A 26,302-nucleotide genomic window follows, 5' to 3' on the forward strand; every position below is an offset into this window, starting at 1 on the left:
GGTCTCCAAATGTTTATTTGTTGTGGTAAATTTAAAATCTCAAGGTCTATGTCTTATTTATGTGTGTATTTGCAGGGCCTTTCTCAAAGTTGGCACCCTTTAGATGCTGGGTGGATGGATGGAGGGATGGATGGATGGACGGTTGAGTCGATAAATAGAAGAGAGGGACGGAGGGAGGGAGCGGAGGAAAATGTGAAGTTGGGCAGTTGGAGGTTACGTCAACCCCCTGCCCCCGCTCTGGGCACCTCGTTTTGGAGAACCCCAGCCCTCACAGGGAGCCCCCAGTGGAAACACCGAGCCCGGGAGGGTGCTGACCTTGCCAGGGGTCAGTCTCCAAGATGCGTGTCCCTGGCTCCGGCCTCTCAGCGTTGAGAACAGTTGGATAACAAGTCATCTGGGGCTGGTTTTGCTGAATGGACAGTTCTGAGTGCTTGGCGGTCACCACTCCTCAGTGGACTGTGTCCTGGCCCCACAACAGCACTTTCCCGTCCTCCACCTGGTCCCGCAGCGTCTCCGAGACCAGGCTTGTCCACTGCCTACCCTCCCCTCCCCCTTGCTCACAGGCGGGAGCATAACTCCTGGTCCCCGCTCATCATGGAGAGGTAGGAGGTGACTGCTTCTGCAGGTCCCCCAACCCGTGGGGATCAGTCCCTGCCATTTGCCACTGCTCTGTCCCACGGGTCCCCCTGGTCTCTGAGGGACATCTGAATGGCCCCTGTGCGGGAGCTGGGGTTTAACTGGGTCCTTATGACGTTGCCAAGGCAGGAATCAATATTCTGGACACAGCCAGAGCTCCCCACGGCGACACCCACCGGGCTGGGAGGCGGGGTGGCTTCAGACGCGGCATTTCGGGCTCTCGCTGCTCGTGAGTGATGCAGGCTGGTGTCTGCAGCATGAACTGCCCATGGCTGACCCCTTCCCGCATTCACTGTGGAGGGTGACGACTTGTGACGACAGCTTCTTAAATGCCGATTCTGTCTTTTTGGAGAGGGAATGAGAAGCCCAACTATCCTCTCTACAAGGACGACAGAGGCAGACCCCCTCGGGAAACAACCTAGCAGTGTCTGATGGACACACTGTCATGAGGGGAGACGTCCGGCCGGGGACTGTGCCCGCACCTGGGGAGCACAGCTGGTGCCCGGGGAGGCCTGTGCGGAGGCCCCAGGCAGTGTCTGTCTGATGGACACACTGTCACGAGGGGAGACGTCCAGCTGGGGACCGTGCCCGCACCCGGGGAGCACAGCTGGTGCCCGGGGAGGCCTGCGCGGAGGCCCCAGGCAGGTGCTGAGAGCAGGCGTCAGAGGTGTCAGTTCTCCATGCGGTGGCCTGAAACGGGAACATTTTCAAAGAAGTTGTGAATTCCCCAGATTTAAAATTTTAGTTGAACTCGTCAGAAAAACGGATGCTCTCCAGGGACACAAAGCGTCTGGAGGTGACCAGGCTTGTAGAGGACAGGGCTCCGCCCCGTGGTTTCCCTTAATGCGTGGCAGGCTGCCCACTAGGGAATCCACGCGCTTTGTGTCAGTTAGGACAGGGCCACCGACCGCGACGCTCTGTCCGGGGCTGCGGCCGGCAGCGCGGGTGTGATGCCCGCAGACCTGAAGGCCCCGTGAGCACCGGCCAGAATCTCCTGTCGCACTCGCCGGGTCTCTGCCCGCGGGCAGGTGTTCTTCGGTGCTGGCTCACATCCACTGTCCGGTCCACCCTTCCTTTCTCTTAATATACAGACAATAACAGCCCCGGTGGCCCTGGCTGGTCTGGCTCAGCGGCTAGAGCGTCGGCCTGCGAACCAAAGGGTCCTGGGTTTGATTCCCGGTCAAGGGCACATGCCTGGGCTGCAGGTTCCGTCCCTGGTCCTGGATGGGGTCATGAGGGATGCAACCCATTTGCGTGTCTCTCTCACATCGATGTTTCTCTCTCTCTCTCTCTCTCATTCCCTCCCTCCCTTCTGCTCTATCTAAAAATCAGTGCAAAAATGCCCTCCAGAGAGGATTAACAACAACAGCAGCAGCCTCTGTCTGTGTGCCCTGCAGTAGGCACGGGCCAGCGCGACCTTGTGTAACCTCTCGGTGACCCGTGATCAGAGGCTGTCACTGTCCCCTTCTCCATGTGCACACAGGCAGACAGCTTGGGTCCCTGGACCCTGCACACACACACCTGCTACTGTGCTTTTGTCCAAACCTTCATTAAACACAACCCCCTGGACGCCGACATGAGCTGAGCCCCAGAGAGGCCGGGAGAGGAGGTCCAGTGCGGTCCAGGTGGCCACCCTGGGCATGAGCACGTGCGGGTGGCGCTGGGGCACAGAAGGAGGAGAGGTGACTCCCCGGATGAGATGGCAGGCGGGGCGGGGTGGTGGGAGGGAGGACACAGAGTCAGGACAGCAGGGAAGGGGGGGCAGAGCCTTTCTCAGGTCCCTCTGACGGGCCGTGTGCCCAGCAGGTCTAAAGTCAACAGTCTCTGTGAGTGGCCACTGGTTCAGCAGCCCCCGGACACATGGTGACCGTGGGCACAGGGAGCGGCTGCAGGGCAGCCCGGCCAGGCTCCAAACCTGCTCCTGGGCAGGACCCCTGGCAGGTCACTGACCCTCCGAGAGTCCATTTCTGTCCTCTTCCAAGCCTCGAGCAGGGGCCGGAGCAGTTTGGTTCTTGCCACTTTGTAATCTATTTCTTTTTTATTTTTAAATCCTAACATGAGCATATGTTTATTGACTTGAGAGAGAGAGAGAGAGAGAGAGAGAGAGAGAGAGAGAGAGAAACAGCGATCATTTGCCTCCTGTACGTGTCCAGACCGGGGAATGAACCCGAAAGCTAGGTATGTGCCCTAACAGGAAATCAGACTGGCAGCCTTGTTGATGAACAGGATGATGCTCCAACCAACTGTCCCAGGTAGCCAGGGCTTCTATTCTATTTCTTAAATAACCTTGCCCAGATGATGGCTCGAGGCCTCACGAGCAGCAAGCACAAACGCCCTCTCACAAAGCAGCTTGCATCCCGTAGCCTCCTCCTTCCAAGCCCTTCAGCTGCTTCTGCATTAAACAGAAACCCTGTTGGCACAGCCCTCTAGGCTCCGCCGGATCCAGCTCCGTCCACCTCTCTAACCGCCTTCCTACCATCTCCAGCCCCGTCCACCTCTCTAACCGCCTTCCTACCATCTCCAGCTCCATCTACCTCTCTAACCGCCTTCCTACCATCTCCAGCCCCGTCCACCTCTCTAACCGCCTTCCCACCGTCTCCAGCCCCGTCCACCTCTCTAACCGCCTTCCCACCATCTCCAGCCCCGTCCACCTCTCTAACCGCCTTCCTACCATCTCCAGCCCCGTCCACCTCTCTAACCACCTTTCCTACCATCTCCAGCCCCGTCCACCTCTCTAACCGCCTTCCTACCATCTCCAGCCCCGTCCACCCCTCTAACCGCCTTCCTACCATCTCCAGCCCCGTCCACCTCTCTGACCGCCTTCCCACCATCTCCAGCCCCCTCCGCCTCTCTGACCGCCTTCCTACCATCTCCAGCCCCGTCCGCCTCTCTGACCGCCTTCCCACCATCTCCAGCCCCGTCCGACTCTCTGACCGCCTTCCCACCATCTCCAGCCCCGTCCGCCTCTCTGACCGCCTTCCTACCATCTCCAGCCCGTCCACCTCTCTAACCTCCTTCCTACCATCTCCAGCCCCGTCCACCTCTCTAACCTCCTTCCCACCATCTCCAGCCCCGTCCACCTCTCTGACCGCCTTCCCACCATCTCCAGCCCCGTCCGCCTCTCTAACCGCCTTCCCACCATCTCCAGCCCCGTCCGCCTCTCTAACCGCCTTCCCACCATCTCCAGCCCCGGCCGCCTCTCTAACCGCCCTCCCACCATCTCCAGCCCCGTCCGCCTCTCTAACCGCCTTCCCACCATCTCCAGCCCCGTCCGCCTCTCTGACCGCCTTCCCACCATCTCCAGCCCCGTCCGCCTCTCTGACCGCCTTCCCACCATCTCCAGCCCCGTCCGCCTCTCTAACCTCCTTCCCACCATCTCCAGCCCCGTCTGCCTCTCTAACCGCCTTCCTACCATCTCCAGCCCGTCCACCTCTCTAACCTCCTTCCCACCATCTCCAGCCCCGTCCACCTCTCTAACCGCCTTCCCACCATCTCCAGCCCGTCCACCTCTCTAACCTCCTTCCTACCATCTCCAGCCCGTCCACCTCTCTAACCTCCTTCCTACCATCTCCAGCCCCGTCCACCTCTCTAACCGCCTTCCCACCATCTCCAGCCCCGTCCGCCTCTCTGACCTCCTTCCCACCATCTCCAGCCCCATCCACCTCTCTAACCGCCTTCCCACCATCTCCAGCCCCGTCCACCTCTCTGACCGCCTTCCGACCATCCCCAGCCCCGTCCACCTCTCCTACCATCTCCAGCCCCGTCCACCTCTCTAACCGCCTTCCGACCATCCCCAGCCCCGTCCACCTCTCCTACCATCTCCAGCCCCGTCCACCTCTCTAACCGCCTTCCGACCATCCCCAGCCCCGTCCACCTCTCTGACCGCCTTCCCACCATCTCCAGCCCCGTCCACCTCTCTAACCGCCTTCCGACCATCTCCAGCCCCGTCCACCTCTCTGACCGCCTTCCTACCATCTCCAGCCCCGTCCGCCTCTCTAACCGCCTTCCTACCATCTCCAGCCCCGTCCGCCTCTCTGACCGCCTTCCTACCATCTCCAGCCCCGTCCGCCTCTCTGACCTCCTTCCTACCATCTCCAGCCCCGTCCACCTCTCTAACCGCCTTCCCACCATCTCCAGCCCCATCCGCCTCTCTAACCTCCTTCCCACCATCTCCAGCCCCGTCCACCTCTCTAACCTCCTTCCTACCATCTCCAGCCCCGTCCGCCTCTCTGACCGCCTTCCGACCATCCCCAGCCCCGTCCACCTCTCTGACCAGCCCCGTCCACCGCTCTGACCGCCTTCCTACCATCTCCAGCCCCGTCCACCTCTCTAACCTCCTTCCCACCATCTCCAGCCCCGTCCACCTCTCTAACCTCCTTCCCACCATCTCCAGCCCCGTCTGCCTCTCTGACCGCCTTCCTACCATCTCCAGCCCCGTCCACCTCTCTGACCGCCTTCCTACCATCACCAGCCCTGTCCACCTCTCCTACCATCTCCAGCCCCGTCCACCTCTCTAACCTCCTTCCCACCATCTCCAGCCCCGTCCACCTCTCTAACCTCCTTCCCACCATCTCCAGCCCCGTCCGCCTCTCTGACCGCCTTCCGACCATCCCCAGCCCCGTCCACCCCTCTGACCGCCTTCCTACCATCTCCAGCTCCGTCCACCCCTCTGACCGCCTTCCTACCATCTCCAGCCCCGTCCACCCCTCTAACCACCTTTCCTACCATCTCCAGCCCCGTCCACCTCTCTAACCGCCTTCCTACCATTCCCTCCTCAACAGGATCAAGCCACACAGGCTTTCCCTTGAGCCCCTGGAATGTGCCAGGCCCTCCCCTGCCTCAGGACCTTTGCACGCCCTGCATCCTCTCTGCGAAACACCCCGCCCTGGCTCCTGGCATGGTGCGTTCCCTTTCAAAGTGCCTGACCTGAAGGAGGCGCCCTCTGTTTTCCTCTCGCATCTCCCGTTGCAATAATTTTGCTTATCCGCCTGTTCACTCGACATTTGCCCATCCTGACTCCAGAATATCAAATTCAGGAGGGCAGCTTCCCTTGAGGTCATGTTCAACATTGCATTCCCAGTGCCCAGTGCCATTCCCGGCACGTAGCAAGTTCTCAGTAAAAGGGGCCACACCCTTCTGATTTCCCCAACCTCTGTCTCCCAGGCCTCTGAGATCTCGGAACGTCCTTGATGGCAGGGACTTGGACCGCGAGACATCAACACTGAGGACGGCCGCATGGACGCTGGGACCCAAGGGGCAGATGTGTAAACAGAAGCCAGTCTCAAAAGGACAAACCCTGCCCGTGTCCACTTACAGGAAGTGTCTACAACAGTCAAATTCATAGACTCAACCCCTGCAATGGGGCGGCCAGGGCTGGAGGGGCTGGGACTTGCTAGTCAATGAGCATCAAGTGTCAGTCAAGCTCCAGAGATCTGCTCTCCGACCGATACCTGCGGCCAAGGAGCACGTAGTGCCGACACCGACCGTGGTCGGGACGGTGGCTCTCGTGCTCAACGTTCTTACCACAACCAAATCCGTTTTTGAAAAATGGCTGGGATTAGTGTTCTCTGCCTACTACAGCTACTCCTCGGAACGACGCAGCAAGGTGAGTGTCCCCCGCTTTACAAACGGGGAGCCCGAGTCCCCCGGAGGTCCTCTCGGTTGTCCAGTGTTGAAGGAAGGACATGGGAAGAGCGGGGGTCCCAACGCCTCCTCATTTCACCCCGGGACACTGCCCCACTCTGGTCTCCGAGGGCTGGGTGTTCTCCTTCGGGCGGAACTTCAGATCACACTCGGGGTACTCCAGTTCGGCGCCCACACTCCTCACTCACGCATGGCACAGCTTTCTGGAAGGGGGTCCCTGGCCGCCAGTGCCGCCTGGCCCAGCTCCCCAGGCGGCCTGTCTTGATGATCAACCTCACACCCCGTCCCTGAGTCCCATGAACAGGACAGATCACACTTGAGCACCCTCGAGGCATTAGAGAGCCACGTTAGGCTAAATAGCAGGAGTAGCGCCAGGGTCTCAAAGAAGCGACGAGTGGATGGGTCATTACAGCCCCGCTGTTTACTGCCAGGAAGGGGATTTGAAAAGCTCAGTACTTTTTTTTTCTTTTTCTTTTATTTATTTACTTATTTATTTTATTATTTTTATTCCCGCTCTGGGACGCACCTATAAAAGCTCAGTCGTTTGATGGACTCTTGCTTCCTCCCATCTTCGGGTGAAACCCCAGAGGGCGTAGCCACCTCCCCCCCTGCACGGGGCCACTGGCCATCCACCCCCGAGAGCCTGCGGCACCACAGCTCCCCGGCAGAACCACATGCACGAGAGCCCACAGTCACGGGACTGGGGAACGGCAGGGCGCACCGGTGAGGGGCAGGGGGTGGCACCCCGTGAAACGGGCCCCCCGCAGCCATGGCCCCCTCATTCCACACGCTCTGGGGTAATTATGTGATGTGACGTCTCAGCGTTCAGCGAGAAAGGGAGAGATTTGTATTCAGACGGGCTGTGTTCTCACCTCGGTCCCCCGGAGAGTGGGGCCCCGGAACCCCTCGCGGCAGAGGGCCGACTGGGCACGCGGGCTGCCTCCTTCCCCAGAGCCTCTGCTCGGGTCTGGCTCACAGACTGTCTTCCTAGCAGCCTCCGTGAGAAGGAAGAGTTTCTTTTAAAGCCACACACGCTGCTTTAAGGGAACTGCCCTCCGTGGCCAAGGCGGTTTGGGAAACGGAGACGTCACAGCTGAAGCTCTTGAAGGGACCTCAGGAACTGTCCCTCGGGTAGGTGAGACTGCAGATGTCAAACACCAGCCCACGGGGAGATCGTTCTGCGCGGTTTATTCACACGAGCTGCCCTCACGGGCCGAGGTCGGCGTCTGACGGCCGGCCGGGCCCTTTCAAGAAGAGAAGCCAAGTCTGACCTGTCTCCCCGGGAACGCAGGGGGCTCCTCCGGGGAGGCGTCTGGGCACTGCCTGGGGAGCTGGAAAGGCGCTGGCCCTGATTTCCCCTTCCTGGCCTCCTTCCCACTGGGGTTCACCACTGGGGCTGGGGACACACTGTCAGCAGGCGGCCGCACCAGGAACAGACCCTCACGAAAGTAAGGTGAGCGGACGATTGGTTCAAAAGAACATGCGTTACAAGAGCGATCGGTGGCCAGCACCGGCATTTTCACCGAGGTGTGACCCTTTGCCTGGGAGGGACTCTGCTCCGGGCCCCGCCCACCGACGCGATGCTGCGGGTCTGGCTGGAGCCAGGACACCTGTACGCTCTCCCGTCCGCACATGCTCAGACACCCTCCCAGCGGGACGACTCCTCAGGCAGAGCCGTTTTCTCCGGCTGCGATCTCAGTAGCATCTTGTCTCCATGCTGGAGGGCACAGGGTCACTGCTCAGACACCGGGCTTGGGGCTCCTGATGACATCTCCCTGAGCAGGGCTCCTTTCCAGAAAAAACATAATGCTGGGTGCCCGTCTCAGACCTGGTCCCTTTGTTCAGGTCAGGGTACTGATGGCCGAAGACGCCTACCCGGCGCCCATGGCGAGGCAGAGGGCCGGCAGGCTCAGAGGGAGGGAGTGGGGAGTCTGGGTAGCTCTCCTCACCCCACCTCTCTAAGAAAGAGACCCCGTGCCCCATGGGGGGCCGCCTCCGTCCTCCAGCACCTGATCTCCCGTCGGGCGGAGTGGCTTTTGTCCTGTGCACGGGAGGCAGCCACCGAGCTTTCTTACGGACACAGAGCAACACACCCCGGGAAAACTCCAGCTGAGTGCTTTGCTCGTTATTTACAGTTATGTGAAACTAGATCACGTGGCAGGTGATGGGCACAGACGAGGCTAGAGGAAAACTCGTGCAGGGGGGAGGTGGCCTGTTGCATCACTGGTGGGTGGTGGCAGCTACCTGGGGGTCAGGACCCAGGCGGCTGCTGAGCAGAGTTCAGGAGGGGACGGGGGCACAGTTGTTATTGGAGACCAAACAAGGACAGCCTCCTGCTCCTGTGACCAAGGTGACTTACCTTATTATCTTTCCGATCTTGCCCTACACAAGCAGGCACAACAGACCCAACCTGTCTCTCTACCTTGCACGGGAAGCAGGAACGAGGGTTCCTCCTTCCCCGATGGTCAAAGGGGTCGTGCTGCCTTCCCACCTCTCCCCTTGGTGAGCAGGGTGAACGCGGGGCGAGGAGAGCGCTGCCCAGACTCCACAGGGGCCCCCCGCGTGGAAGCCCCTGTCTCCGCCGAGTGACAGGACGGGATCTTGGAAAATCCCCAAGGCAGCCCTTTCCCTGACCGGCTCTCAACAGCTGTCATGTGACCCGGTCCCCGCTGCTCGGGGCTGGCCTGGAGAGTCCCCTGAGACCCACGTGGGACTCGGGACAGGGAACGGGCTCCTGCAGCTCCGTCCTGCAGGTGACGCTGTTTCACCTGGTGAGCAACTTCTGGGCGCACCCCTGACCTTGGAAACTCAGAGGTGAGTGAGTCAAGGTCCCTGCCGTCTGAGCCCACAGTCTCGAAGCGAGAAATAAGACCAGGGGTCAAGGGACGTGGGCACAGCGGCAAGGCCGTGACTGGCACAAAGAATCGGCAGCAGCGGGACAGGCAGGTTAGACCAGAGGACGCGTCTGACAGACGGAAGGACTTGCACAACGGAATATGAAGAAGCCCCGTCCTGGAGGGTCTCTGTGGGCAAATGTGGAGTCAGCCGGGCGGGGTACTGAGCTCTGCCCTCTGACCACGGGTGGGATTTTTGAACCGAGACGTCACATTGATGAAAGATACTCTTCTACGGAGGAGCCTGGGAGAAGGAGGCTGCCGGAGGGAGGGCCGTGTGATCAAAGGGGATTCTGTAGAAAGAGGATCTACGTGTTTCCACTCCGGCTAGTCAAGGCCTAATAAAAACCAGGTTTTTCGGGGAACGTAAACAGGGAAACGTGGTGTTCCTCCTATGCCTTGTCCCTGGAGAAGCCACAATCACAGATAAGTCCTGGGTGGTTTTTAGGGGGAGAGGGAACATCCTCCCGGAAGCTCAGCAAAGGGCAGGTGTTTTACTGGGGCAACTGACTCGGTACCAGTGAAACTGAAACGGTGGTTCTGCAGGTAGCAAATCACTGCTCTTGTAGACGTTGGAAGAGAGGAACAATTATCTTTAGGTTTTCAGTGACATGTAATTACTTCATCCCACTCATCAATCAAAGACCCACCCTTTACAAACTGCCCGTTGTAAAGGTCGGGCTTAATTGATTAGGAGGGGGAGCGTCTCATGCTGTCCCACCTTCCCTCCTAAGCCAAGGGAATCGGCAATTAAAGATTCCGAGTGACCTTCATCAAGCCCCTCGATGGGCATGTCCCACGACAGATTCCCCCGAAGGGCTGAGGAGGCACCCGGCTCGCCGATCACGGCAGAGCCTCAGACCGAGCCGTCCCATCGCAGGTGGCAGCAGCGATGGGGACCCAGTGAATGGAACCCTTTTATAACACGCAGAGTGGAAATTTCCAGCGGACTTCCTACCTCTCGCTGATTCTGAAAACAGATGTGAGCTTGGGCAGAAACAGTCATTCCTCCGGCATTTTTTCTCTCTTAGTGATCAGATCCTATGAATCATGGTACGCTGACATTTCACACAGGCCAACAGACTTCAAAGGCCTTGCAGGGGGACAATTTTACCAGAAGAGCCCGCCCCCCGCCCTGCCAGTCCCGGAATTTCCAGTGACCCAGCAGTACTGAATGGTCGCTTTGTGCCAAAGGACGAGGCCCGAGATGACGTCACTTCCGATTTCCTGCATGAGCACGGAGCCCCGTATGGACCACACACCCCACTGGGGCAGCTTTGACAACTGAGCCGACCACCGCATCGCCGACGCTCGGAGCAGCCCCCGCAGAGATCGGGGATCCTGAACCACCACTGTCTCAGAGCGAAACAAGACCTCCATGCGGAGAAAGACCTTCAAACGGAGGGCAAGTCGACACTGGCATGAAAAACCTCGACTTGTGCCCTGGCCGGTTTGGCTCAGCGGTTAGAGCGTCGGCCTGCGGTCCAGAGAGACCCGGGTTCGGTTCCCGCTAAGGGCATGTACCTCGGTTGCAGTGTGTCCCCGGCCCTGGTTGGGTTGTGCGGGTGGCAGCCACTCGATGTGTCCCTTTCACGTCGATGTTTCTCTCTCTCTTTCTCCCTCCCACTCTATCTGAACAAAAAATGGAAAAATGTCCTCAGATGAGGATTAAAAAACACAAAACAAAACAAAAAACCTCGACTTGAGAAGCAAGCCTGATGCCAGGTCTGTGGTTCCCAGGGGGGCACTCTGCTCTCCTTCCTACCCTGTGCATGGGGGGCTCTTACATAGCCACACACACACACACACACACACTACTGGGTCTCTCCTGCACAAACTCCAGCGGTTCTCCTGGCTGCTCATACGACCCTCCTATAAATAATGATCCTACCAAGACCTATGACCCTGGCGGTCTCCTGATCTCAACACCAAACGACCAGCTGCTGCCTTGACATCTAGGGTGATGGCTTCTGTCACAGGCAGAGCGTCCGAACCTCACACGTTCAGGATCCTCCCACTGACACCCCTGGCCCCAGAAGGCTCCCGGATCCCGAGCCCCCTACCTTGTTCACGTGGGCACAATCTGTCCTCCCAGAAACACCTTTGACATCTCCCTCATCCCGACCACCTGTAACTGAGTCATTCCCCAGCACCCCACGTTCCCTGCCAGAGCCTCAGCCTGGACCACCAGAGCTAGGCTCTCCGAGGACCCCTTCCGACTAGGTCTCAATCAATCCTGGGCTTGGCCTTGGCCTCGTTGATCCAATTTTAGCAAGAATCCTGCTGGGTCAATTTTAAGAAAATCCTCCACCCTTGATATCCGATCAAATTTCTTATCCTCACCTGTCAAGTCCACTGAACCCAAACCCCCCTCACCACCACCGTTTCCTCTTAGACAGGCCCCACCCTCTGCCCCCCACCCTGATCCTTGGCTGTAAATTCCCACGTTTCCTGATTGTATCCAGAGGGGAGCCCACCGTGGTAAAACCCTCCCCGAATAAAGCCACCTGACCCTCTTTCACACGTATCGTGTCGTCTAAGACTATGGGAAAACACGTATTCCCGGTGGTCTTAGGAAGCAAGACACCGCTCCTCTGTCCGTCCCCAGGCGGGTCTGCCCACCTGCAGACACGCCCACAGACAAGGTGAGGACCTGCGTTACAGGGTCCCGGCATCAGGAAGGAGGAGAACCCCTGCTCTAGAGGGTGCTTGCCTTCTCCCAGAGCCCCGGAGCCTCGGCACCACCTCGAGGGCTCTTCTGTAATAAGACTTGGAGATACAGATGGATTTGAAGTGGGGTGAGGGACAGGAGACCAGTGTCTCCCTGCGTGGGCACTTTCCGGCAGCCTGGACATTAGCCCCTGGCCTCAGGGCCAGCAGGCACTTGGCTTCTGTGTCACTAAACTGCCAAGTGTCCACCGTGGAAGCACCCGATGAGGCCCATTTTGAGCTGAGCTAGTTCTGTGAAGAAGAGAACCAACCTGTCTACATCCAGGTCTCCTGGGGCAGCGGCTCCCAGAGCATCTGAGTGCCCGGGGGTGGGTGCAGGTGGCCACCGCGCTCCCGGGGCCCGCCATTCACACCACCAGGCGTGACCGCGTCCTCACCACAAGCCATCGCTGGGCTGTTTCTAGGGGACCAAGCTCAGCACCAGTCCCTGTTGAAGGGCCGGCTGTGAGCCATGCTTGGGGGCTCCAGCTAGGATTAACCGCGAAGGCTCCTTTCAGACCGTGCCAGTTACAGGAAGGAACGCGGGTCCCTGATATCTTCCATGTAGACAGGTGGAAACAGGTCATGAAAAGAGAAGCTGTACGTGTGTGTAGACTCACACACATACACACACATGTGTACATACATGCACACACGTAGTTCATATATACCGACTGACTTACAAAGTAAACCTAGAACGAGGATTAAAAATAAAATCTGTGACGAGAAAACATTCTTTTCAACTTCACTTTTGCCCGTCTCTACGTGGATACATTCTATCAACCCAGTAGGCTTATTTGTACGACCTAAATCCATATCATTTCCCTCCTGCAAGGGGGAGGGAGAGGAGTCTGTTTTCACACCACTCGTGTTCACAAACTTAATAAAAGCTCTGACCGGGACCATCTCACCTCGTGTCTCTTACGGTTTACTGGCTCTGAATTGAAGCTTCATATAAAATGACTTACGAATGCCCAGAGACCGCGCCCGTGTTTCAGTCGCGCCCACTCTGATCTGAGAAGGGGCCTCACTCGTCCCGTTCCTCCTCCCTGGTGTCCCCCCCCGCCGCGGCCCCTGCTGGCACTCAGCAATCCGAGGTAGTCCTGGCTCCGAAGGGGCCGCCCAAGGTGACCCCCATTTCTTTGGCATCGTGCACTTTGTCCAACGCTGCCCCAAAGCTGTGCGTTTAGACATTCCCGTGGGCTCTGGAGCCCGTCGGCGCCTCTGGCCACCGCCTCATATTTGGAGGCGGACGAGACTCAGACGCACATTAACGCAAACCGAGCAGAGAGGCCACAGAGGCGCGGAGGGGAGGCGGCGCCGGAGCCCGCTCCTTACCTGTGTTCGCCCGCCCTTCACCTCTGGCCCAGGCAGAGTGATCTTTAGCGGATGAGAGGAACCGACTGTGGATCTGGAAGATAAACAGAAACCTTCCCAGTCTTATATTTTTATTTGCCAGGTATATAATCTTCAATAAGTAATGTACATTATTATTTTTATAAAACCAACAAACAGCCCCAGAATCGCTCCCTTCTCCCCAGAAAGGGCTGTGTTGTAATGAATACGTATTCCCATGGCCCCTGGGTTCCCGCAGCCGGCACAGAAAGGGCAGCTTTCTGAGGCCTTTAAAATCCACAGCAAGGCAGGGAGGGGACCGTAATCCATGAACGCGGATTTTGCTGGTAGGTCAAAGAATCCCGTCCAAGGTTTCCTCTCTGCCCCCTCGAGTGCTGAATGGGTGTGGGGTTGAAACTGGACATTCAGGACATAATGACACATTGATTAACCACGAGCAACCGAATTCCAGAGTTAGCCCTCGGATGCCATGCTGGAGGGATACCGCCGAGCATCCTGCTGTCTGCCGGGGGGGGGGGGCTGCTCACTTTCTCTGCCAAGGGCAGAGGTCGGCTTCGTGGTGGGTTCTGAAAACAGTTTGCTGCGGGTGAAACTTTCAGTCCTGATGTTGGTTGTAGTCAGACTGCAGAGCACCCTGGCCCCCAAGCTCACCGTCACCCCGACACCCGTGACTCACTCCACAGAACCGTCTTCTGTCCCGCCCACCCACCCCTGTGGTAACCCTAGTGTCCTTTGAAGAGGCAACAGGTCACCCCTTAGTCCCAGGGCTAAGGTCAGCTTTTCGGTGTTCTGGTCCCCTTTGGGGCCCCTTCTCTTCTCCTGCATCTGGGCAACCAGTTTGGGGTGCCGAGGGAACGCTTCAAGCAGACCCTTCCTCTGTCTCAGACAGAAGCTGGCCTTCCCCCCACACCCCGGCTGAAGAGAGGAAACGAGGGTAGGACCCGGACTGTGGCGGGGCTGCCATGGGAGAATGAAATAGTTATACACCAGTTTTTTATCCTCACCTGAGGACATTTTTGCATTTATCCTCAGACAGAGCGGGAGGGAGAGAGGGAGGAAGAGAGAGAAACATCAACGTGAGATGCATCAAGTGGCTGCCACCCACACGACCCCAACCAGGGCCGGGGACAAACTGCAATCGAGGTAGGTGCCCTTCGCGGAACCGAACCCAGGACCGTCTGGTCTGTGGGCCGACACTCTAACTGCTGAGCCAAACCAGCCAGGGCAGTTATACAGCATTTTCGGCCGCTCTCCAGGCTTCTCTGCCCGGGGCCTAACTCGGCCACGGCCTATCAGTACAGGATTCTGAATGGTAATAAACACAAGCCCTGACAACTGATGAGGTTTCATGCGGGCACTGGTTGCGCTCAGTGCTTTCCATCCGTCACCTCACTGACCTCCCAGCTGTCAGAAGGGTGTGCTGGGCAGCCGGAAGCCGGCTGAGGTCACCCATGGGCGCGACACGGCCAGGATTCAGACCTGGGCGGTCAGACCCAAAGCGCCTGTGCTCCCAATATTGCTGCTGTTTTCACTACTACTGTTATGTGGCTCTGCGTGTCTCTGTGTACACAGCCAATCAACTTGTATGCATGATTTTCATCGGCCATAGGAAAGGCCGGGTCACTCAGGAAAACTTCTCAGGAAGGAAAGAATTACAGCAACAGTAGACACGGGGTGGAAAATAGCTCAAACCCCAAGTTCAGAAGAAGCTCGTTCCCTCTCCTCCACTTCGAACACAACCACGCGGGTGACCGGGAAGCTGGGTGCTTTGGAGGGGGGGTTGCAGGGAGCGTGTGATCCAGCAGAGACGCTAAGCTCCCTCTCTCCTGGGTTCTTGTCTTGTATGACTCTTTTAAGCACCATTTTTATGTGTGATTTCTAAAGTAACTCTCTCCAGTCTAGCGAGTCAATTAACCTGGGATGTGACTGCGCAGAATTAATTTTCAGCCAGCAAGCTCCCGGGGCGCGGCGCCATCCTGCATGGAGAGCCCAGCCCTGCGCACAGAAGCAAACCCTGCACGGGTTCTGAGGACGGGGTCTCTCTCTGGGGCCCTGCAACAGGCGGTCAACGGCAAGCTGACTAGGCCCCACCAGCTTCTGCGGAAGCCTGGGGCCGCCTGGTCCCGGTGCTGGGCTCTACTGACCCAAGAATTGCCAACAACAGGGTGATTCTGGCATCTCTGTCATCAACTGCCCAGGTCTCAGTCCAGCAGCGACATTCTGGAAAGATCCGGCTTTGGCTGGACTTTCTGCTCAGAGCTCTTTGCAAACCCTTCATGTAGAAGAGAAACACTTTTCATCGCCCCAAAGACGAAGTAGCAAAGGGCCCTGTGTGGTTTGTTCCTGCAATTGTCTGGGGCATCACTGGGCACATCTCTCTGGGCCACACACTCATGGGAGCTCCTCTCACGCCCTGAACGCACACACTCTCCCCACCACTGGGCCTTTGCACCTGCTGCTCTGTCTGCACAGCATGGGGTTCCCCTGCCCCCCTCTGGATCTCAGCTCCCAGGCCCTACTCATGTGAGCGTCTCTGCAGACACCACTCCCGGAATGAGGTCAGGATTCTGATGTACAAGCGCTTCCGGAGTGTTCCTTTCCCCCCGGAGGACTCCACATGCCTGGGTTTGTGGGTACACGTTGTGAGCCTACAGCTGAGGTCTGCTTCTCCCCTAGACTACAGCCCCTGTGAGAATCACGTTGTTTTTGCCTCGCTTGCTAATGGATTCCTAGCTCCTAAGATCGGCCTGGACAGAGCAGGCTTTCAAAAAATAGTTGATGAGAAAAACAGATGGCAGAATGAACGAATTCATTCATTCATTCGTTTATGAAAACACAGCTTTCTATCTAGGGCAGACGGATACGCCAGGACCTCAGAATCCACTCTCCTGTCCTCGGAGACCATGTGGCATCCCGGAAGCTGGTCCTCCCCGCCTTCAACTTTGCTGCCTCAGCGTTCTAACCGCTTCTAGCTCTTTCTTAACTGAAAAACAAAAAACTCCCCCCACACACGTGACCTTCTTCCTCTTCCCCTCTGGCTCTCAGAAAACCTTGGAGGAGAGGGCCCCCCACTCAGTCCTCCCTTCCCCGCAGGCTAGACCGGCCACTGTCCGCTACGGCACTGCCAGTCACTGTGCTCTCCAGGGTCCCCCAGTTTGTCACCACAGGTGTTCCCGCAAAGCACATCTGGTCACATCTCTCCCGGCTTAAAACCCTCAGATTTTTAACTGATTCAAAATGCAGCCAAAGCTATGTCCACGAAGACATTTTTGCAGTGGTTCCTAGTGGCAACGCAGCAGAAGTATCCCGGAGACAGAGCGTTAGGGCTGGATGCGGGGGTCCGAGCCGCCGCGTTAACGCGCTGGCCACCGTGAGCAGTACGCACAGTCCGGCCGCTGTCCGCACCTGGACACTGTGACCACGCGCCCCGGCGGCTGGGGAGGCTGCGCCACGGTGGGTGTAACGTCCTACGCACGGAAGCTCAGGTGCTTCTGGACACAAAGAGGGAGTGGCCGATGAGCAGGACGTGCAAAAGCTCCGTCCTGATGCGGGTGGGGGTCTCTGGAGCCTTGACTCATGAGCTGAAATCGGCGCTGCCCAGGTGAGAGGCAATGTTTGACAACTGTGTTTGTACCAAGTCTAGCACGTGACGTGTATTTGTGTGTGTTTCCATTTTTTTATTGTGGTAAAATATACATAACCCAAAATACACACTGCCTAGGTAGCTCTGTCAGCCAGGTATTATCTAATACCTTATACAGAAATTAACTCTGTCGTCCCGATGCACCAACGTGGCAGGTTTGATCCCTGGTCAGGGCACATCCAAGAATCAAGCAATGAATGCATAAATAAGTGGAACAACAAATCTCTCTCTCCCCCAATCTCTCTCTCAAGTCTCTAAAATTGATTAATAAAAAAATTTAGCATTGTAACCACTTTTAAGTGTACAGTTCAGTGGTGTTAAATGCATCCGTGAGGTTGTAGCTCATCACCATCTAAATCCATAATGCTTTTCATCTTGCAAAACTGAAACTCCATACCCATGAACAGTAATAACTCTCCCTTCCTGCCTCCCTGAGCCTGTGGCAACCAACAACCTACACTTTGTGGTTCTGACTACTCCAAGCACTTCATATAAGAAGACTCATGCAGTATCTGTCCCTTGTGATTGGCTTATCTCTTAACATAATGTCTTCAACTCTCGTCCATGTTGTACCCTATGCCAGAACATCCTTCCTTTTTAAGACTGCATAGGATTGTGTGTATCATCTACTCGTCGTCCATCGATACACTGTTGCATCACTTCCACACTTTGGCTATTGTGAATGACGCTGTACAAACACAAATGTACAACATCCCTTTGAGGTCCTGCTTTTCATTCTTTGGGGTATATACCCCGAAGTGGAATTGCTGGATCATATGGTAGTTCTATTTAATTTTTTGAGGAAACACTGTACTGTTTTCCACAGAGGATGTACGATTTTACATTTCCATCAACAGTAGAGAAGTGTTCTAATTTCTCCACATCCTCACCAATACTTATTTTCTGTTTTGTTTTGTTTTGTTTTTTTCATTCTTTTTTTTTAAATGAATTTAGAGACAGAGGAAGGGAGAGGGAGAGAGAGAAAGAGAGAGATAAAAACATCGATGGGAGAGAACATCGACTGGCCGCCTCCTATATGCCCCCCACTGGGATTTGGCCCACAACCTGGGCATGTGCCCTGACCAGGAATCGAACCAGTGACCTCTTGGTACAGGGTCGATGCTCAACCACTGAGCCACACTGGCCGGGCCTTATTTTCTGTTTTTTGATAGTAGCCATCCTAATGGGTATGAGATGGTATCTCATTATGGAGTTGATTTGCCTTTCCCTAATTACAGATGTGAAACATATTTTCATGTGCTCATTGGCCATTGTATGTCTTCTTTTGGAGAAATGCTGATTTGAATCCTTTGCCTATTTTCTATTTTTATTTATTTATTCTTGTGTTTTAGGAGTTTTACCTAGACTCTGATATTCATTCCTTAAGATTAACAACTGAATATTCATCCCTTAAGACTAACAACTATTTTCTCTCATTCAGTGTGTTGCCTTTTTATTGTGTTGATATTGGTTTTTGATCACAACTTCTCAAATTTTCAGGAAGTCCAGCTGATTTTTGTATATTGACTTTGTATCCTGCTATTTTGCTGAATTCATGTATTAGTTCTAACAGTCTTTGTGTGTATGTGTGTGTGTGGAATTGTTAGGGTTTTCTACATATAAGACCATATCATCCATGAACAGCAATACTTTTACTTACTCCATTCCAGTTTGGATGCCTTTTATTTCTTTTTCTTGCCTAATCACACTGGCTAGAACTTAAAGTACTACTTTGAACAGAAGCGGTGAGGACAGACATTCTCGCCTCATCCCGGAATTTAGGGGGAAAGCTTTCTGTCATTCACCCTCCAGTACGTTTGCTGTGGGTGTCATTATGCTGAGGTCATTTCCTCCTAGTCCTTGTCGAACGGGACACATAGCTACTGATTTGTTTTCCATTTTCTCCCAGTAGAATGTGAACTCCACAGTCTGTTCTCCCTTCACTGTTGTAATCCCAGCACCTAGAACAGCTCCATGTCCACGGTACATCTCTGAAAATGTATGCTCATTGAGTGAAATGACTGTGAAATCACATGAGAAAATGCTTATGATATACTGTTCATGTAACAGGTAACCTAAGTGGGTGTCTTCTATGATCTCCACTGAGTAAAAAATAAAATTTTATGGAAGAAACATACAGAAATGAACATATGTAGCACCCTTTCTATGTGGGAAAAATACCATTCCTAATAAACCAAAGGTATTGCTGTAGTTCTTATTATTTTCTACGCACAGGGAGAGACTGATCAGCTCAAACTACTTCCTCAGTCCTTTCAAGACCTCGTCTCCCTTGGGTCTCCAAAGCCGTTGGTGTCATTCGGTGAATGGCCACGGTATTTGCCACGCAATAGGGGGAAGATTTGTACTGTTTTCCACCTCTGGCCTCGGCGCTCCTGGGGTCCCACGGCGAGCCATTACCCCGGGCTCCCCACATGCCAGACAAGTTCCTTGTGGTTCCAGCTACTCCGTGGAGAAGTATGATTATTCTTTCCACTTTATGGATGTGTAAATTGAGGCCTAGAGAGGTTAGGTCAGCTGCCCAGAGTCACAGAAACCCGCACCTACTGAGCAAGTGAAGGCCCTCGGGTTGGAACCCAGGTACTAGGGTCACTCTGGGAGGAGAAGCTGTATCGGGATCAGGCACGTGGAAAGGCTAGCGATTCCTCAGTCACAGGAAGGGCTCCGGTCGCTAAGCTCTTTCATATCCATCACGTCACCATGATTCTCCAGTGTCCTTGAGGGGAGGCTGGAGCGCACAGAGCAGGAAAGAGACATAACTGCCCAAGACCAAAATATAGTGGGGTACCTATGCCTGCCCCCCTGACCCTTGTCTGGCTCCTTTCCATACCACCTGCCTATCTGCCACCCTGAATCCAACCTGCCCACATGTCACCCCAAAGTCCAACCTTACCACCTGCCACCCTGAATCCAACCTGCCCACATGTTACCCCAAAGTCCAACCTTACCACCTGCCACCCTGAATCCAACCTGCCCACATGTCACCCCAAAGTCCAATCTTACCACCTGCCACCCTGAATCCAACCTGCCCACATGTCACCCCAAAGTCCAATCTTACCACCTGCCACCCTGAATCCAACCTGCCCACATGTCACCCCAAAGTCCAACCTTACCACCTGCCACCCTGAATCCAACCTGCCCACATGTTACCCCAAAGTCCAATCTTACCACCTGCCACCCTGAATCCAACCTGCCCACATGTCACCCCAAAGTCCAACCTTACCACCTGCCACCCTGAATCCAACCTGCCCACATGTTACCCCAAAGTCCAATCTTACCACCTGCCACCCTGAATCCAACCTGCCCACATGTCACCCCAAAGTCCAATCTTACCACCTGCCCACATGTCACCCCAAAGTCCAATCTTACCACCTGCTCACATGTCACCCCAAAGTCCAACCTTACCACCTGCCCACCTGCCACCCCTGGGTCCAACCTTATCAGCACTGCCACCAGCAGAAATTCTGTGGGCAAGCCTGACACCAGCTAGGACAATGACAGCAATGTCAACGATTTGATCCACAAATTCCACCAGGAGCCGGAAGCTGGCACTAGTGAGAGTTTAACGCTGTAGGTGCAATAACACCAGAACCTTCCACTTATATAAGACTCAAACTTCACCAGAGAACTTCCATACCCTCTCCCTCGCTCCTCCCCAGCCCTACCGCAAGAGCTGGCTCTCCTGAGCACACGCTGTTGGTTTGGATGTGTTTCTTTGTTTACCGACTCTGCCTTCCGGTAGCTGAGAGCTCACTGTGGACCCATAATGCCGTATCTGCAATGCTAAACCCATTAAGCTTTGAAATCTGAGAGTTTTTCTCTCTAAGTATGTAGAAAACTAATCTGACAGTAAAACTTCACTTGAACTAACCTCAGGCTATTTATAATATTAATTTATTCCACCTAGTGTGAATATTCACACATTTTATTGCAAAAACTTCGACGAGCTTAATTACAGGGTGCTCGTCAGCTCCCACTGAGCATGTCGTGCAATATCACCTTTCGGAAATAAAATTAAGAAATCGTGGTGGAACCACATTTGGCCCCAAGAGTTTGGGGAAGAAAACTGTGGCTGGGTATTGAAGATATTTAATGAACTTGTCAGCCCCTGGGTTAGGGTTTTCCACGCATGCCCTCATCCAGTCCCCCTCAGACAGGTATCCTCTCTGTATTTTACAGGTAAGGACCCTGGGGTATGGGGAACTAGGCATGTTCTTCCAGGTCACAGAGCTAGTAAGTGTGAGAACCAGGACCCTCCTCCTAGAATGCAGTGTTCTCTGCATCCCCCATATCAGTGTGTGTGTGTGTGTTTGTGTGTGAGTGTGTGAGCGTGTGTGTGTGTATGTGTGTTCGCAGGGTGGTGGAGATAATACTTAGAGATGGCTCCCGGGCTTTGTGAAGCGCTGGACAAGTATAAAGCAGGTCTGAAAATGTATATGCCCTGGGAAAGAAGTGAGGAGAAAACAGGGTTCCCCAGCTTCACTGTGCCTGGATACAGACAATACAGAGGGGAGACGTGGCATGTACCTCGACCCCACGTTGTTAAAGGACAAGAGTGCATTTTGACTGGGTCTTCTCTCTAGGATAATGGCAGGCATCGCTGGAGTCGGCCAGCAGCACAACAGGAAAGGGGGTCACGTCTTTCCAGCACCCCAGCGCCTTCTCCTGGGGATGCTGGGGATCCCACCGGAGGGCAGGTAGCAAGCACATGGTTGGCCGGTTCCCGGAGGGACTGCGATGGGTGAACGTAGCCTCTCTTGGGGCGGGCACCCCCTTGCCACTGCTAATCTAGATGCATGATTGATCTCTGCCAGCGGTGCATGTTTGTATTCAATCTGCTGAACCCTCTTCTGCAACAGTAATTAATGTCAGACCAGTCTATGGATCAACAGTGTATTTTCTGGTTAATGCAACACCGCACGTATAATAACTCAAAACCGAGATCCATCACTCCGCCACGACTCCCTCTTCATGCTCCATCTCTTCGTGTGTACATCTGCTTTAACTTTCTCTAATCTAAAATAAATCAGCGTGAAAAGCACTAGGTTTTTCATTTAGATTCTCAATTGCCTTTTATTACTGAGATAATATCCTTTATCTGATTGCAATTGGCGGGATTGTTCCCTTGTCAGGACCCAAAAGAAGATGCCGCCGTTCAATCTCCTGGTCTCTCCTTGCTCTCTCCTTCACTCTCGTCTTCAAGGGTGTCGTCTGGTGGGATCAGGCGTGAAAACGAGGCAGACCAGGAGGGAGGCGGATACATGATCTGGACTATCTGTCCTCTTGTGAGACGCACGTGGGAAGACAGCCTCCCTGGCTGCTGAATGAGAAGTGGTCCACGGAGGGCTCACTTTTCGTTTTCCCAGTGGGGTGATTGAGCCCCCTGTTTGCAGGGATAAGTGAGAACAGAGACGAGAAAGCAGTTGGCGAGAGTTCTGTGCAAACATCGGGCCGGAGGGAAGATTACTCCCTAGCAGAAGCATGCTAATCTCCCGGCTCCAAGGTCAAACTGAGCTGAACTACTTTCTATATCAAAGGTCGAGTCTCCCCTGGTCCCTTCGGGGTCCCTTTCAGCACACTCTTTTCCATTTCCTAGCCCTGGCAGCGTTGTCTCCTGACTTGAACGCGGGAGCCGACGATGCCAGTCACTGCCTCTGTGTCTCGTGCCCGACGGAAGCTCCTCTCTCAGTGACGGTCGGTCACTGCTGCCTGCCTGGCCCCCCGTGACAGCCCCGAACTGCTAGGAAAACTTGAAAATGGAACAAAGTCCCTCTGACTTCAGAAAACCTGTGAACGTCCTGAGACTTCAATCACCCACTCAACAACTTCTTACTCCATTGCCGTCGCAGTTGTCCTTTCAAAGGAACAGAGACCAAAGCACCCGGGCCGCAGGTGTGTCCGGGTCTGGCTCACCTGTGCGCAGGGACCTCCGCCCGGGGCCGCGGGAAAGGCCTCCAGTCTCGCACCCCGAGGAGCCTTCGCCGCTCTTCACCCAGACGGAGAGAAAACAGCAGGAAAGGAGAGTTTACACCCGGCGTTCACACCATCTCAGAAGTGATGCTGTTCCTTAGCAGCGGCAGGTTCTCAAAGGCTTGATGACAGAGTCATGACAACAGCCACACTGCAGAGGGCTCCCCTCGGTCCACGCCCCGGGCCACGTGCTCCCCAGGCATTGCGCCGTCTCCCTGGCGACTCCGGGAGGAAGGTACCACTATCATCACATTCTACAGGCAAGGAAACATTCTTCTCGGTACCACGGTGAATAACAACATCCACAGTAACATGAGAAACCACGAGGCGTTTGCGCTCTTTCTATAAGCAGGCACTGCCCACGCTCCCTCCGTACACCGCTCAGGCCCCACGCATGTCCCGGGTGAAGGGACGATTATTAACTCCACTCTGTGTGGGAAGCAGCTGAGGCCAGAGAGGTGCAGGGTTCGTGCCGAGTCAGAATTAGTCAAGAGCAGAGTCCGGATGAAAATCCAGGTTGACCTCCTTCGGGGCCCCCGCCCTCCCTCCTCTGCGGTCTCAATAGAACATCGACTGTTTAATTACGATGCCAAAAATAGTCACAAAAGCTTGCCAGGGTCACAAACTTCTGCATGCCGTGAGATTTCCCTTATAGGACAGGCCAGCCCGGGCAACACCCAGTGGCAGAGGTCGGAGCAGTGACGGCCAGTGGCTGGGCTCGGGGGACACGGCGCAGAGGACCCGGGGAACTTCACGGGCGGGTGGAAACACCCTCCATCATGATCCGGTGCTGCTTACAGGACCGGACGCATTTGTCAAAACAAAATGTATGAATATTAATGTATGTAAATTATACCTGCACAAGGCTACCTTCTCTGTTGATGTATCATAAATAAACTTTGATCTAGGTGAGAGTTTCAATTCACCAAACACAGGGTTAGCGAGAAAAATAAGCCACGCCCTCCAGCCACAGGGCCTCAGCATCTAACCGCAGAGGGTCGTCACAGGGGTTTACAAGCACAGGAGACCCATGCGGTGCCTGGGGACATGCACTCAGAAGAGCCACACGCTTGGGTTAGTGTCATCTCAAATTTTTGTTGTTGTTGTGGCAAAATACATGTAACATAAAACTTGCTGTTTGACGGGCCCGAGTCAGCGAGAGAGCACAGGACGCACAGTCGTCCACCTTCCTCTCCAGAGCCCTTCGGCCCCCTCGAGCTGACCCTCTGCACTTCAGCTCCAACTCCTCCCCGCCCCCAGCCCCTGGTGGCACCAGGCACCTCTGTCCCTGTGGACCGACGGCCAGTATCTCACAGAAATGGAGTCAAACACTGGCCGTGCCTTTGAGACCGGCTCCTCCCAGCGTGACGTCCTCCCAGTCCACCCACGTGGGAGGGAGGGGCCTTTGCACGGCCCACGGTGCCCTGCTGATGGCAGGGTTCATTCTGATGAAGTCAGTGTATCCATTCTCTTCCTTGGTGGCCTCTGACTTGGGTATCCCCGTCTCGAGTTTTCCCCAGCGTTGTCTTTGAACCGTTTTGTACGTGAAGTCCCGTGGGACGGTCTGGTGAGCAGAGAGACACACGCGGTGTCTTCAGGCCTCTGGGGCACCCAGCCCATCAGGGGCTCAGGCGCCCTGATCCCGGAACTCGGGTGGACCCGCAGGGGTTCGGGGGGCTCAGCGTGAGCTCGAGAAGAGCCAGCCCACCTCAGCTCAGCAAGCGCAGGGCGGGCAGCCCGAGGCCGCTTTCCCCCGGGACGGACTTAACTCAGAAGCAGGAGGAAGGTTCGGGTTCCTGAGAAACGCAACGCCGGCCCACCTCATCACACTCTCCCTGCTCACGCACGTCCCGTGGTAGCCAGCCCCTTGCTCTAGGCATGCAGACAGGACACGAGTGACAGGACAGCCCACAGTCCCCTTCCCTCCCAGTCCCTCCTGTGTCATCAGTGAGACAGAGGCAGCGCGTGTGGGTAGAATGTGATCGTACCAAGAAGGGGACAGTGCTCGCTACGGCAGCACATACGCTGACATGGGAACGATACAGAGAGGAGTAGCATGGCCCTAGCGTGGCCCCTGCGCAAGGATGACACGCACATTCATGAAGCGTTCCATGTTTTCAAAGCTGTGGTGCATATACACAATGGAGTACTATGCAGCTGTAAGAGAGAAAGATCTCTTATCCTTTGAGACGACATGGAGGGACCTGGAGAGTATCATCCTAAGTGAAACAAGCCAAACAGAGAAAGACAAGTATCATAGGATCTCACTTATTTGTGGAATATAATGAACATAACAGTCTGAGGAACGGGGTAGTCCCAGAGACGTGGAAGTGGGGTACAGACTGACAATCCCCAGAAGAGTGGGTGGTGGGGGGGAGATAAACCACAGAACTTATATGCATGTGTGCATGAACAGTGGACACGGACAACAAAGCTGGGGACAGGGCAGGGAGGGAGGGGGAGGGGGCAATCAGTGGGGGGAAAAGGAGAAACATCTGTAACAAAGATTAAATAATAAAAAACAAAACAAAAACAAAAAGGGAATAAAAAACATGAGTGGGTTTTGCAGTGTTTCTGTTCTCTAATAAGCATGAAATACATACATATCTGCCTGTGTGAGACGAAACGTGAACATTGTATCATTGCAGTGATTCTAATGCTTCTGTCTTTGTTTTAAAACTGACACCCCACACTATAAAGATGAGCAGTGACATTCATGGTAATAACCGAAATTTTTGATTCTTCTTTAGTTAGACCAACAGTAAACAGCCAGTAAAAAGCACCGTGACAAATCGAGAGAAAGACCACGGAAGAACGGAGAGAGATTGCTGTTTCAGCATCTCAAACGACACGGAGCACATGTTTTTAGCAGGGAGCACATGTTCATTTTGCCGATCACCACACATGACGCGGCCACGCCAGAGCACGTGGCCGTGTGTGGCACTGTTTCCCGCAGTCTGCGTGGTTTGTTCCCCGGGTGACAGCCAGCCAGTGGCACCCACACACTGAGAACACGCAGTGTCCTTTCCGGACATCAACCCAGCAGAGGATACCAGGATCTGTGCTCTCTGCATCGCCCACACCCCTGGCCCCTCTCTGAGGATCCATCAACCCAGACCCAGGTCGTCGCACACGTGGCCTCGCCCATCACCCTGACAGTTCCTCCCAAACCATGAGCCACCTGACGCAGCGAGCCCAGAGCCGGGCTCTGAGAAGCCAGCTGTATCCAGAACTTGTTAGTGAGGAGAATTTGAGCACCTTGTAGCTAAAATAACGAGTCTGAACTCTGGCCCCGCAGGGAGCCAGGGCCACTCACTTGCCCAGGCTCCAGGCTCCTTGGCTGGCTTCTTGTCCTCCATAAAAATGGCGAGCAAGGTGCTGGCTACTTTAAGAAAATAATTCCCCGTGTGTCCAGCCCTGTGTGTTTCTCCGA

General features: G+C 55.1%; 1 protein-coding gene and 1 pseudogene across 1 annotated transcript in view; one reads left to right on the top strand and one right to left on the bottom strand.

Annotated features, from left to right (window-relative positions):
• CUNH10orf90 (chromosome unknown C10orf90 homolog) overlaps positions 1-26,302 on the bottom strand; it is a 166,961-nt gene that overhangs the window by 131,955 nt on the left and 8,704 nt on the right. Inside the window, exon 2 of the mRNA XM_036265908.1 lies at positions 13,221-13,293. Within this exon, the coding sequence (XP_036121801.1) occupies positions 13,221-13,293 (73 nt within the window). The remainder of the gene's footprint in view (positions 1-13,220; positions 13,294-26,302) is intronic.
• LOC118632872 lies at positions 24,871-24,988 on the top strand (annotated as a pseudogene).

The sequence above is a fragment of the Molossus molossus genome, unplaced genomic scaffold, assembly GCF_014108415.1.
Source record: "Molossus molossus isolate mMolMol1 unplaced genomic scaffold, mMolMol1.p scaffold_m16_p_17, whole genome shotgun sequence".
Lineage (NCBI taxonomy): Eukaryota > Metazoa > Chordata > Mammalia > Chiroptera > Molossidae > Molossus > Molossus molossus.